This window comes from Chenopodium quinoa, unplaced genomic scaffold (assembly GCF_001683475.1).
Source record: "Chenopodium quinoa cultivar QQ74 unplaced genomic scaffold, ASM168347v1, whole genome shotgun sequence".
NCBI lineage: Eukaryota > Viridiplantae > Streptophyta > Magnoliopsida > Caryophyllales > Amaranthaceae > Chenopodium > Chenopodium quinoa.
Window position 1 is genome coordinate 1,560,657 of NW_018743331.1, and position 13,715 is coordinate 1,574,371.

Sequence of the window (13,715 nt, forward strand, 5' to 3'; positions counted from 1 at the left end):
AATGGCTTCTTTCAAATTTTAATACATGCATATAATTTTATATAAGATGTTTTTATTCTTTCTATAGAAAAAGGTAATAACGGAGTTTTCATGCATGCCTTTACATGATGAAATAATTAGTATTTCTTACAAATATGTATGAATAAAAGTTACTTCTTACATAATTTATCTGAGTTTTACTTGGCGTGAAAAACTAATAAATGGACTAAAACGAGCTGTTCATGAATATTACCGAGTCGAACATGATATGTTGTTCGAACTTTGTTCATCTATTTGACGAGCTTAAGATTTTTGTTCAAGCTTGTTTGTTAGCTTAACAAACGAGTTTTGACCAAACTTTGACAGAGCTTGTTCGCGAGTAGTTCACGAATGTATTAACTCATTTACACCCCTAACAACAACCTTGCCTTTTTGGAGTTAATCATGCTCTTATTTTTCTATTTTTTCTTTAGATTTTCGTTTAATTCAATGTTGGATATGTATATGGTGGCGAAAAGGTGGTTTGCGATTTGCTTCAATGGAGGGGGAAAGTGGCTTCAATGGTGATTCGCGAAGAAGGATAAAAATATGGAGGAAGAAGGGTAAAAAATACGGCAGAAAATATACGAAGTAGAATATTAAAATATTTTGGTTTTATTTACTATTCACTAGACGAAAAAGATAAAAAGGCACCGGTTCAAACCCCCCCCTTTGGCACCGGTTTTGAACCGTTGGGTATTTGAGGGATGCCAAATTCATGAAAATTTGGCACCGGTTCAAAACCGGTGCCAACTAAAGCATTTAGCACCGGTTAACCGGTGCCAACTACATGCTTTGGCACCGGTTAACCGGTGCCAACTACCATGGCGCGATTTTTTTTTTTATTCAATACTATTGGCACCGGTTCAAAGCAAGAACCGGTGCAAGAAACCCCACTATAGGCACCGGTTCTGGTCAAAACCGGTGCCAAAAATACCCCCAAAAAAAAAATATATATTTGCATTTTTTTTCACTTAAATTGATATAGAAACATTAACATATATATAAAGTTAAATATTTTCATTAAAAAAGGCTGTAATATTACAATTTTCGTCCAAAAAAAAATAAATAATCTAGACTTATCTCTGATCGACCTTTCTTGCATTTCATTTAACTAGATGTCCTGGTCTTGTGCTGGTGGCTGCTCTGCTGGCTGTGTTTCTACCCTGGTGGCTGTGGCTGTGTTTCTGCTCTGATGGTTGTGGTTGTTCTGCTTCTGTGGCTGTGTTTCTGCTCTGTTCAAGCTGGCTGGGTGATTGATTTTGCTTCTGTTTAGGCAGGCTGTCTTGTGCTGGTGGCTGCTCTTCCTTCGGAATTTGTTTCTCTTCCTTTGCTATGCTTAAGCACTCAACAGTTTTGCTAAAGGCAAAACGTACACAAAAAAAAATTAACAAACTGAGTAAATACATGAACAATAATCAAAGATGAATTCCAATAGTCTGATCAATAAATGGAGATCAGTATTAACAGTTGTGTTTCGAAACTCCTGTGCATTACAAATGACAGTATGGAAATAGCCTTCTGGAAAGGAAATGAGATTTGCATAGTACATGAGAACAGTTCACAAGTCAACTCTTACTTGAGTATATTAGCAGTACGGAATTTACACATTATTTGTTCTAAATTCCAGAACATTGGTAGACATAACGACTGGTCCAAGCCAAGCAAACTAGCCTCCGGGTACGAGGAGCATAGCCTATCTAACCAAGAGTAATACTACCCTCCCTACGACGGCAGAAACCTGTGAACATCAGTGCACAGCACCAGGACTTGCAAGTTTCAGCAAATTATTCATACACATCACCTAAGTTTCGCCTAAGTTCTAGCTGATTCATTACATTAAATCCAATAAACCTGCCAAATCTTAGATATCGGAGATCAAGCTGTTCACACTATCAACAGACAGCTGACCCAAATTCTCTCAACTGTCAGCAATGCATGCATAATCAGCTAATCTTCAATGAACAAACAAGCCGCTATCCAAACATACTCCAAAGCAAGGTAGAATGAGTATGCCAAAACTTCAATTAAAAAAAAGTTAAATAGGTGACATTAAAAATAAAACTCAAGGTGTTCTACGAAATGATTCACATTTACACTATATCAGTTGCTCTACATAGTAACTGTGTAATAGACTAACTTATTGCAATTATAATTTAAGACAATTTGCAAGAACCAAGGCTTAAACTTGAGTATTTGATTCACTGATGATTGAATTACAAGGGATAGGCATAACTTGAGGTTATGAATCTCACAGTAGCTTGAGGCCACAAGTCTCTCATGTATTTTCACTAATTTCTCGATGGTCTCTACTGTCCCCTAACTACAATACATATACTCAAGACTTAACTAGAACATGTGACATTAATTAACTAAAATAGAAACCCACAAAGGTTATGATTAAAGGAGGCTGCCTTCTTTCCTCAACTTCCCCTTAATTGGCCTTGTCCTGTTGTTCATTGTTCCTTCTCACAATTGACCCTTGCTGCTGCCCCTGTTTTGCGCGCCTGGAGTACACCAAAAGTGGTGGTTGAATTGGTCCGATAGCTTTGTTGACCTTATTGACCCGTTCCATAACATCACTCCCCCCTGTGAGCTTCACCTTGTCCTCAAGGTGGAAGGAGGGAAAACGCTCATTGACTGCATCGAACTCTTCCCAAGTAGCATCATGCGCTGGCAAACCCTTCCAAGTGAGCAGCACTTCAAGCACGAAAACAGGTCCTTTCTTAATGGTGCGCACCTCAAGCAATTCTGCTGGTTCCACCAACAATTCCAAGTCGGGGGAGAGTTGGGGTGGAATCGTGGGCGGGCAGGTAGAGTCCCCTAATGCTCGCTTGAGTTGTGAGATGTGAAACACGGGATGGATCTTGCAATGTGGTGGTAGTTGTAGTTTATAAGCTACTCTGCCAATGCGCTCCAAAATTTCAAAAGGCCCATAGAATCTGGCAGCCAACTTCTCAAATGGTCTCTTCGCAAGTGATTTCTGACGATAAGGTTGCAATTTAAGGAACACTCTTTCCCCAATCGAAAATTCCTCATCCTTCCTTTGTTTGTCCGCGTAACCCTTCATTACTTGCTGGGCTCGGTTCAAATTCAATCGTAGCTCGTCCAATATCGCATCCCTCTCCATTAACATTTCTTCAAGACTGCTAACCATGGTTTGACCAGCCCTTAAACGCCACAGCTTGGGTGGATCTCTCCCGTAAACCACTCGAAAAGGTGTCATCTTAGTAGAGGTGTGGGGTGAGGTGTTATAAGAATACTCCGCCCACGGGAGCCATCGAGCCCAACTCTTTGGTTTTTCCGCAATGAAACATCGCAAATACATCTCCAGGCTCTTGTTCACGATCTCCGTTTGACCATCGGTTTGAGGATGGTAGGACGTGCTTCTTCGGAGATGCGTTCCTTGCAATCGAAACAACTCCTTCCAGAATATACTCATGAAGACTCGATCTCGATCTGACACAATGGATGCCGGAAATCCATGAAGTCGGACAACTTCTTTGACAAAGAAATCTGCTACTTTGAGGGCGTTAAAGGGGTGTTTGAGACCAATGAAATGGGCATACTTCGACAAGCGATCCACCACTACTAACACCGCGTCGCTTCCTCGGGATAAGGGAAGACCCTCCACGAAGTCCATTGAAATTTCCTCCCAAACAGCCTCGGGAATAGGGAGCGGTTGGAGCAATCCCAACGGCCGCTTAGTGATAGTCTTGCTTCGTTGACAAACATCGCATTCCCGAACAAATTTAGCCACATCTTTTCTCATCCCGGCCCAAAACCAATCGGCGGTGAGTCGGAGATAGGTCTTGAGCTCACCGTCATGGCCACCAATGGGGGTACTGTGATACTCCTGCAAAAGTAAAGCAATATATTTTGAATGGTTAGGCAATACAATACGATCTTTATAAAAGAGTCTATCCCCTTCAATGTGAAACCCTTTAGGCCCTTCTTTCCCTTGTTTCAAGCCCAACATAATCTGGCCCAATCCTTTATCATTCTCCAACTCCTTCTCAAGATCAGTCCAGTCCACATAACAAGAGTGAACTAAAGACCCAAACTCAACCACTTCATCTTCTTTCTTCGTCCCCTTCACTGGTTTGATAACCAGAGCTTCATCCTTGCGTGACAACGCATCAGCCACCCTGTTGGCGGTGCCCGGTTTATACTGAATGGTGAAATCGAACCCCACGAGTTTCCGAAGCCACCTCTGGTATTCACTACTCACTTCTCAGTTAAGTACTTGAGGCTCTGCTGATCCGTGCGCACAACGAATGATCGACCCAATAGATAATGGCGCCACTTCGCCACCGCCAATGAGATAGCCATTAACTCCTTCTCATAAATCGATTTGGCCCGAGCTCGCACCCCCAAGAGTTTACTAAAGAAAGCAATTGGGCGATCTCGCTGCATCATTACTACCCCCAATCCGTATTCGGAGGCGTCGGTTTCCACCACGAAACCTTCGCGGAAATCGGGGACAGCCAGGACCGGGGCTGTGGTCATGGCGGTCTTCAGGTTCTGGAACGCTGCCGTGGCTTCTTCCGTCCATCCGTAATTTTCTTTCTTCAATTGAGCCGTGAGGGGGCCGGCAATCTGAGCATAGTGTTTGACAAACTTGCGATAATAACCCGTTAATCCCAAAAATCCCCTAAGCTCACGGAGATTCCTCGGGGTTTTCCACTCTACAATGGATCGAATTTTATCTCCATCCATGGAAACTCCCTGCTTCGATATGACATGACCAAGATATGCAATTTCACCCTTCCCAAATTCGCATTTCTTATAATTTGCATATAATTGATTTTCTTCCAACTTTTGAAGGACCAACTGTAAATGATGGACGTGCTCTTCCGCTGCCTTACTATATATTAAAATATCATCGAAAAAGACCAAAACAAACTTCCTTAAATATGGCCGAAAAACGTCGTTCATAAGTGATTGAAACCTCGCCGGCGCATTTGTGAGGCCGAAAGGCATCACGAGGAACTCATAATGCCCCTCGTGTGTCCGGAAAGCCGTCTTGTGAGTATCGCTCGGTCGAACCCGGATTTGATGATAACCGGATTTCAAATCGAGCTTGGAGAAAACCGTTGCTCCATGTAACTCGTCTAATAGCTCATCAATAACCGGGATTGGATATTTATCGGGAACGGTTTCCTTGTTGAGGGCCCGGTAATCTACACAAAACCTCCACGAGCCATCTTTTTTTTTCACGAGTAAAACCGGACTTGAGAAGGGGCTAGAAGACGGTTTGATAATCCCGGATTCGAGCATTTCCCGGATAAGCCTTTCAACTTCATCCTTTTGAATTTGTGGGAATCTATATGATCTCACACTAATTGGGTCGACCCCATCTTTAAGAACAATGGAATGCTCATGGCCCCTTTCTGGTGGCAGCCCATTAGGCATATTGAAGACCCCTTTAAATTGGCCCAAGACATTCATCAAGTAAGAAGGTGGGCTAACTTCAGTTGGGCCCATTTCTTGTGTTTCAGCTTGGTTGAATTCGACCCAAAGGCCTAACTTCTCTTTTTTAAGCACCCTCACCATGGCCTTTAACGAAACTTGGGTCTTTTCGAGAGTAGGGTCTCCGGTAAGGGTCACCGGCACACCTCCGATGTTGAACTTCATGATGTGAGTACGCCAATTAGTCACCACCGGACCTAACTTCTCGAGCCATTGAACTCCTAAAATTACCTCGGCACTCCCTAAAGTGAGAGGAAAAAAATCCTCAATAACGGTGATACCTCCCCTCAATTCCACCTTGACTCCCTTACACACTCCTCTACCACGAATTGTATCCCCGTTTCCTAAGGATACCGCAAATTCCCCACCTTGTGAGATGGGTATGGCCGCTTGCTCGACTACCGAAATAGCTAAAAAATTATGAGTAGCCCCGGGATCAATCATCACCACTACTTCTTGCCCTTTTACTACTCCCCTCAACTTCATCGTTTTTGGGTTGTGTATCCCGATCACCGAGCACAACGACATGCCTCCAACTTCTTCCGACAGGGTGTCACTTCCCAACTCCGGCCCTTCGTCCTCCAACTCGACTTCACCCTCCGCGACTAACAACACACTAAGCTCCTTTCTCTTACAACGATGCCCTACACCCCACCTTTCATCACACTTAAAGCACAACCCTTTTGTCCTCCTTTCTGCTAACTCACTCTCGGTCAACCTCCTCGTAACCCCGGAAACACTTTGACTTGGGCCCGACGTGGCCCGGCCCAAATTCACGGACCCTTGGGACTCAGGAGCCTTGGGCCAGGGTTTGGGCGGCCCACTGCTGCTGGGTAGCCCGTAGGAAGCTATGAGGCCTCCTTTACTGAAGGTTGGGTTGCCTTGCATTGGGCCCGAGTTTGAGGGCCCAGCCGTTGACCCACCTCTCCAATTACTTAATGGCTTCTTTCCCAGCTGAACCCGATTCTTCTCTTCTATTCTTCCTGCCATTTCCATGGCTCTTTCAAGGTTAGGCGGGTTGAGGAGTCTCAGCTCCGATTTCACTTCCCTGTTCAACCCGTGGATGAATTGCCCTAACATGATACTCTTCGGCACGTCCTCTAGCGGCGCCGCCATCTCAATGAATTTCCGACGGTATTCTGCCACCGACCCCGACCCTTCTTGCGTCACCGCCAGCCACTGTTCGTGGAGCGTTCCCGAGTGGGAAGGTCGGAATTCGCTCAAGGCCCTCTGCTTGAGGTCTGGCCACCCATAAAAAGGCCGCCGCTTTTGCTCCCACTGGAACCATTTCAGAGCGGCTCCATCCATCGCCACTACCGCTACCTCCATCGTTTCCTTCTCCGTCAATTTGTAAAAATCATAGTACATTTCGGCCCTCGCCGTCCAATTATCGGGGTCTGACCCGTCGAAGAGTGGCATCTCCAACTTCCGGTGCTTCCAGTGACCGCCGCCGCCCTCTCCGGCTCCTCTCCAGCGCCAATCCCCTTGTTCAAAGTGCGGCCAGTCTTGCTCTTCGTACGGCTTCTCTCTACCTGGCGTGAGGTTATTCCCTCCACCCAATCGCGGGCTGTTCTCTTCCACCACCGGAATAGGTTGCTGCATTCCTTGTGCTTGAGGTTGCCTCGTTTTCTCCAGTTCCTCCTGCAATTTGGTGATCTTCTGGCGATCGATTGCGGCTTGTGTATCGACCGTGGATCGGAAGCGAATCAAACGTTCCTCCACCTTATCAACGGCGGCTGTTACGTTCTCCTCGGTTTTCTTCCTTTCCTCCGCGATTTTTTGTCTCTCCTCCTCCATGGCAGCCCTTACGGCTGCTGTTACTGCTCGCGACAGGTTGTCGTCCGGGGTTTGTAGTTTCTCCACGATGGTAGCCATCTGGGCTTTCAGGTCTGCCAGCGTTCCCTCCAGGGCGTCCACCCTCTGCGAGGTGCTGTTTTCCATCTCCCCTTTTTTTTTTTTTTTTTTTTTTTTTTGGCTTAAAAGGGGGGTGGTGGATTCCGGTGACCACGGCCGCAGGACCACCGCTCTGATACCAAGTTTGTAATAGACTAACTTATTGCAATTATAATTTAAGACAATTTGCAAGAACCAAGGCTTAAACTTGAGTATTTGATTCACTGATGATTGAATTACAAGGGATAGGCATAACTTGAGGTTATGAATCTCACAGTAGCTTGAGGCCACAAGTCTCTCATGTATTTTCACTAATTTCTCGATGGTCTCTACTGTCCCCTAACTACAATACATATACTCAAGACTTAACTAGAACATGTGACATTAATTAACTAAAATAGAAACCCACAAAGGTTATGATTAAAGGAGGCTGCCTTCTTTCCTCAACTTCCCCTTAATTGGCCTTGTCCTGTTGTTCATTGTTCCTTCTCACAATTGACCCTTGCTGCTGCCCCTGTTTTGCGCGCCTGGAGTACACCAAAAGTGGTGGTTGAATTGGTCCGATAGCTTTGTTGACCTTATTGACCCGTTCCATAACAAACTGCAAAATAAACTTCTTCCATAAAATGAGTCTAGTAATAGTAGCTTCACGACTCACCCAAGGAAAGAAGACAGTAAACAGTAACACCATTTTTCAACTTCAAATAGATTGCTAATAAACATTTAACTTAGAATTAGTCATATACCTAAACAAAATAGCCCAAACAATATCATCCAGTTATTACATGCACATCCGATTGATACTCTGCCAACTTTACTAAAATTGAATTAATTCTTAAGAAATTGACATAGGGTTGGATAGTTTTCAGTCCATAGTAGAAAAGAAATCCACCCATAATGAATGCCTACCAAGATCTTAAGAGATAACTACGCATGCATGGTAATCCAAGCATAATCAGCACTTTGGTTTCAACATTTCTAAAAGAAATCCACCAAAAACAGCTTATTCAGAATCCAATGTAACAGTATTTTTACAAATGTATCATTCAAAGCAAAGTCTTAAACGTCAGCAAATTAGTCCAAAAATATACCTTGCTCCTAGCAGTAAGCAAAGTCTCAAATGCGCTTCCACCTTTTTTTTTTTTTTATAAAGCAACTTAAACAATCTAGGGAAACAAGAGCCAAATGGATAATAACCTAAACTACCTATGAGTTTATGCCTGATTTGGTGTATATAAATGGAAGATTATGTTCTTGTATTGTTAGAGATTCATTGAAAGGAAAGAGCGCAGGACCAAAAGTGCAGCGGCGATTTCCGATATGGTACTTCAATGAGAAATATAATAGAAGAATTAATCACAAAACAGCTAATCATAGTAAAGAACAGAAACCAATCAAACCACGACTGAAAACATACTTGTCTTTCGTCCAAATCCAAGATGGAGGCGGCCAAAATAGATTAGAATAGCCAGGGTGTGATTCAATTAAACTAAGATGGGAACCATCTTCCAAATGCCATACTCCAATACGAAGTTTATAGGATTCTGATTTCCTAAACATTTCAGAGTTGTCATCATAACCACTACTATAATTCACGAAACTATTTTGTTTAAAAAGGATGCAATTTTTCCCATAGGATCCATGGAGTAACTCAGCTACCGCAGAAAAGGAAAATTCAGTACCAAAGAAAAAAGTCTGACCACATTTTTCCCATATGTAAAGTGAAGGACTCTGAACTGCCAAAGCAGTCAACTTTCAACCCAATAAACACACAGTTACAATCACAATTCACCAATTAAGGAACTAATAACATAAGCAGCAAGCCAACAATCAAGAAATAACAATCAAATAGCAAAATCTAAAGTACACAGGGTTATAAAATATGATATACCTGATAAGAAGGTCCAAATGCTATTCCAATAAGCTTAGATTTATCCCCAATTGGGCGGTTCTTCATCAATTCATCCTGCTTCACCTCAATAATTTCAGCCGGTGGTTGATCCTTTCTTCTCCTCCCACCAAACTAGCAAAGCTATCAACCCCACTGACCGGCATTGTCGAAGCCATCTCCTCAACTGAGGCCCCATTATACCAATTACTACTATCATACCCCTGATAACCACTATTATAATCATTAACTTTTGCTTCAGCTAGTTGGGCAATCAGTTGAAACACAGAATGACAAAAGTCATGAAACTAACCTATAAAATGCTGCATTACTGTTGATCGCACCTGAAACTTCTATGACATAATCAGCATCAGCCTCTTGGGATAGTAAAGCTTCATCATGTTCCAGTTTTGTCTCTGCCAGCAAATGCTTTGCACTACACATACATCAGTCTTGTGAATCAGACAGTCAAAATACAAGATAAGACTACAACAAAGAGTAACAGTCAAATGGGGAGCAAACAATGGTAATGCTAAAATTAAAGGACAACTCAGCGAACATTAGCAGAATGGTGTACAGATACAAGCCAAACAAAAAATGAAACATAAAATTGTGCCCTGCATCACCTTTCTAGTCTCTAACATGATATATTGATAATCAAGGCTATACCAAAGTTTATAAGCCCTATAATAGCCTAGTCGTGTTTGGGACTTTAGGGTAGCCATCCCCTTTTTGCCAGAAAGATAATAAACTACTTCCTTAGTTTCTCAATTGATGCATCCTTGAGAGTTGGCACACAAACCAATAGAAAGGAGAGACAGAGTAGGGAAATTAACATAATTGCTTATGTGTTAACCTTTAGCCATAGCATGTAAAGTAAAAATGGAGTTGGTCCTCACTTAAGTTCAGGGCAAAAATTTTGCAAATAATTTTTTACTAAAAGGAAAAGGGATGCATCTATTGTAAAACATCCCAAAAAGGAAAGAGATGCATCAATTGAGGAATGGAGGAAATATGAAATTATATGAGATAAGATTTAGAGAATAGGCTATGCTAGTCCTCTGTTGATTCACTCAAATAATTTTATAAAGACATTAGAATTTATAAAGGTAAAAAATGATACTTAACTTGCCATACAGTGGGTTCTATCAACAGGAGGCTGACAGACTTGGGGAACACACTCTTGCTAATTAGCAATGTAGAACCCTAGTAATCATGTGCAATTCCCATACAGCAAGTACATGCATTTCAAATGGACAAATGCAAGTTTGTGCACCCTTTCTTACCTCATATTCTTGCAGTCTTAAGAGCTAAGATTAGTGAGCGGATCATGGGCAATCTAAGCTGCAGAGCCAACAATACATTTCATTTGAGGGACAAGCATGAGTGTCTCATTAGCATTCTGTTTCCTTCTAAACAGGATATCCTACACCAATGATAGCTTAATCAACTAGACAGTTAGTATATTTACTTTTTACATCGATGATATATAATCCTTATTGTTCAAAACTGAGGGTAACATCTTCTGAGTTTCGTGGTCCTGAATATGACCAGGATAGCCTTGGAATTATGCATGGATAGCACTCCATACATTCCACAATATAAAGCTTAAAAGCTTGCATGCAAACTTAAATCAGAAAAGTAGTGCACCGGCTTTTACATGTCTCCTTGCTTAACAACCCCCCCTAATGCCCTCATTAGCTGTTTCCCTTTGTATGCAGCAAAGACCCATCATTATTTCCCTGTCATATACAAAATATAAGGCAATTCCGCACATGCGTTGCTTCTCAACAATTGAAACTAAAGAGAGACTTCCAGATGGTGCATACAGTAGCTTGCAATCAGCAAACACATACCTTTGATCTGTCAGAACCCATATTAAGCTTCTGCCCTCTTTGATCCTTAAGCTCAATGTTGTAGTCATCAATAGGTAGCAATCCATCACCATGTCTCTTGACAAGCATAGCAACAGTAAAATCACAATTAAATTCAGAAAATCAGCAGTAAATCAATCTTCATAGATTATAAAATGATAGATCTGACAAAGTAAACTGTACAGTCTCCGTCAATGTAGTCCAGCCACATTCGCATCTATTATATACAGATGATGAAAACCATTAATATACTACCCGATTCTCACCCACATACATAGAAGGCATATCATACTTACTGTTGAATAAATGAGGTCAACAAGTTCTCATGTGTTCTCTATTTTTCTCAAGAGACGAGTCTAAATCACCAACTAATTTCCTCTCACGCACAAGTTTATCAATTTATAACATGAGCCATTTCTTCATATATCAACAAAAACTGATAGAATTTTCAGGCTGTGTATTTTTCACCTAGAAACTCCAATCATATCTGATGTAAACTAACCAACTTATTGGCCCTAACATAAACTTACTTTTAGTTATAATTGAACTTACCAGCCCTTTTCTAGACTTATTAGCGTAAACAAATTAAAATAATTATAACCTAGAACATTTTTTGAGGAATAAAAAGAGGCCTCAACACCTTCAAATCATCATACTAAGCAGATAAACTTGATCAATACACATTTTTAGCTTACAAATATCTTATATCAGGGTTAATTTGAGGAAAAAAAAAGGCATTAAAATTTGAAGAACAATGTGTTATATATTGAGATTTATTAAGACTTGAGGTCTGACAGAGTGAGTGATAAAGGCTTTAGGCATTTTGTTTGTGAAGTGTTAAAGGCTTAAGCTACAAAATTTTCAAAATTCTAAATTGTGAAGCATATTTAGAAACCACCTAATGGTTCATTTTATGAACTGCTCTACAATTTTTGCGCAGAAAATGATCAAAACAAGGTCTAACCCCCCCCCCCAACACACACATACACACACACACACAAAAATCACCATTCATCTACCTGCATCAATGTCCGTCCGTCTTAGTCAACTAAACATTGCCAGAAAACTGCAATAAAAATCACAATAAAATCGTAAATATAAACAACAATTTAATACAGAATTAGCAAGAAAATAAACATATCTAATCCAAAAACTATAAATCGCAACAAAAAATTGAAAAAAAATTAGAGAAAACAACCAAAAACAGTGTTAGCAGGATTCATTGATTATATCAATCGACTCCAGTAAACGCTCAAAATTTGAATAATTCGGCAAACAAATTGGGTTTTCTACCTTGCATGATTATATCGACCAACTACGATTATTGATTATATCAATTCAAAGACGAAATTTTACCCAAAAATGTTAAAAAATCTCTCAAGTTTTGATAATAATTATTGCTCAGAAATATCAGGTGATAACTGATATCTAGTGTTAAGGAAAAATATCAGAAAAATTACCTGGTGGTCGGTAGCCGACGCACGAAGGACGGGTGAGGGGAACGGAGGGTGGCCGGCGAAGGGTGAGTGGCGGCGGGTAGGACCTACTCTCTTCCTTCTCCTACTTATTTTGTTTGACAAAAAATAGAAATAAAACCAGAACCCTAAAATTACAAAATTGAAAACCAAATCAATGACAAACCCTAGGTTGCGAAGAAATTCGGTAGATTAAGAAGACCACAATGGCCCAAATCTTACCTCGAAGCTGCTTCAATGGAGGTGAGAAAACTCAGAATGCGCTTCAATGGAGAATAGAGAGCACGAGTTTAATGGAGGAGAGATATGGAGAGAGAAGGAGGTGCATGCAGCTGCTTCAATGGAGTGAGAGAGCTCAAAAACGGCTTCAATGGAGAAGGTGAGAACGAGCTGAGGGAAAAAACAAGTTGAAAAATCAGGGGGAAAGAAAAGAAGGAGGAGAAATACGAGCTGAGAAGCCCGTTTTTTTTTTAAAGGCACCGGTTCAAACCGGTGCTAACTACTAAAGTGGGCACTGGTTTAAGCTGAACCGGTGCCAACTCTATTGCTTTCTTCGTTTTTTTTTTTTGGTTGGCACCGGTTTGAACCGGTGCTAATTAGATTAGTTGGCACCGGTTTTGGTTGGAACCGGTGCCAACTCTGAATTTTCCAATCCTGCCCATTTCTTTTGGCACCGGTTTTCAAGAACCGGTGCTAAAGGGGGGTGCCTATTTCAAAATTTCTACTAGTGATTGTGTTATTTTGAGAAACAATCTTGTTTATTAATACTCCCTCCGTTATAATTGATACAATCAAACTTAGTACACATTTCAATGCACCAGTTTGATTATATATGTGATTTATATTAATAAATACTTTAAAAAATTGATAATATAAAACTTATATACTTATATTAATATATATTTAACAATATATTTCATGATAAAATTTATTCTAATACGGTACTTATAAATGATGATCAAAGTTAGTTCTCCCTCCGTCCCTAAATATAGTTTCCATTTTCCTTTTTAAGTGCCCTAAAATGATGTTCCTATTTTCTATTTTTAGACACTATGAATATACCAAATTAGCCTTATTTTTTTGGTATTTATTCAC

General features: G+C 41.0%; 2 protein-coding genes across 3 annotated transcripts; both read right to left on the reverse strand.

Moving 5' to 3' along the window:
• Positions 1-1,031: 1,031 nt before the first annotated feature.
• On the reverse strand, positions 1,032-12,901 carry LOC110737710. Of its 2 annotated transcripts, XM_021918042.1 has the most exons (5): positions 12,606-12,901; positions 11,128-12,211; positions 9,585-9,707; positions 9,275-9,505; positions 1,032-1,377 (listed from the first exon to the last, which is right to left on the reverse strand). In XM_021918042.1, exons 2-4 carry the CDS (start codon positions 11,217-11,219, stop codon positions 9,355-9,357), a joined length of 366 nt encoding a protein of 121 aa, XP_021773734.1. In that variant the 5' UTR covers positions 11,220-12,211; positions 12,606-12,901; the 3' UTR covers positions 1,032-1,377; positions 9,275-9,354. The 2 variants fall into 2 exon arrangements, 1 of the variants encoding a protein (XP_021773734.1); XR_002514437.1 differs by lacking the exons at positions 1,032-1,377; positions 9,275-9,505 and having other exon boundaries at positions 9,516-11,013.
• LOC110737482 lies at positions 2,939-7,431 on the reverse strand. Its single transcript, XM_021917840.1, has one exon. The coding sequence runs from the start codon at positions 7,429-7,431 to the stop codon at positions 4,246-4,248; it is 3,186 nt and encodes a 1,061-aa protein (XP_021773532.1). The 3' UTR covers positions 2,939-4,245.
• Positions 12,902-13,715: the final 814 nt, after the last annotated feature.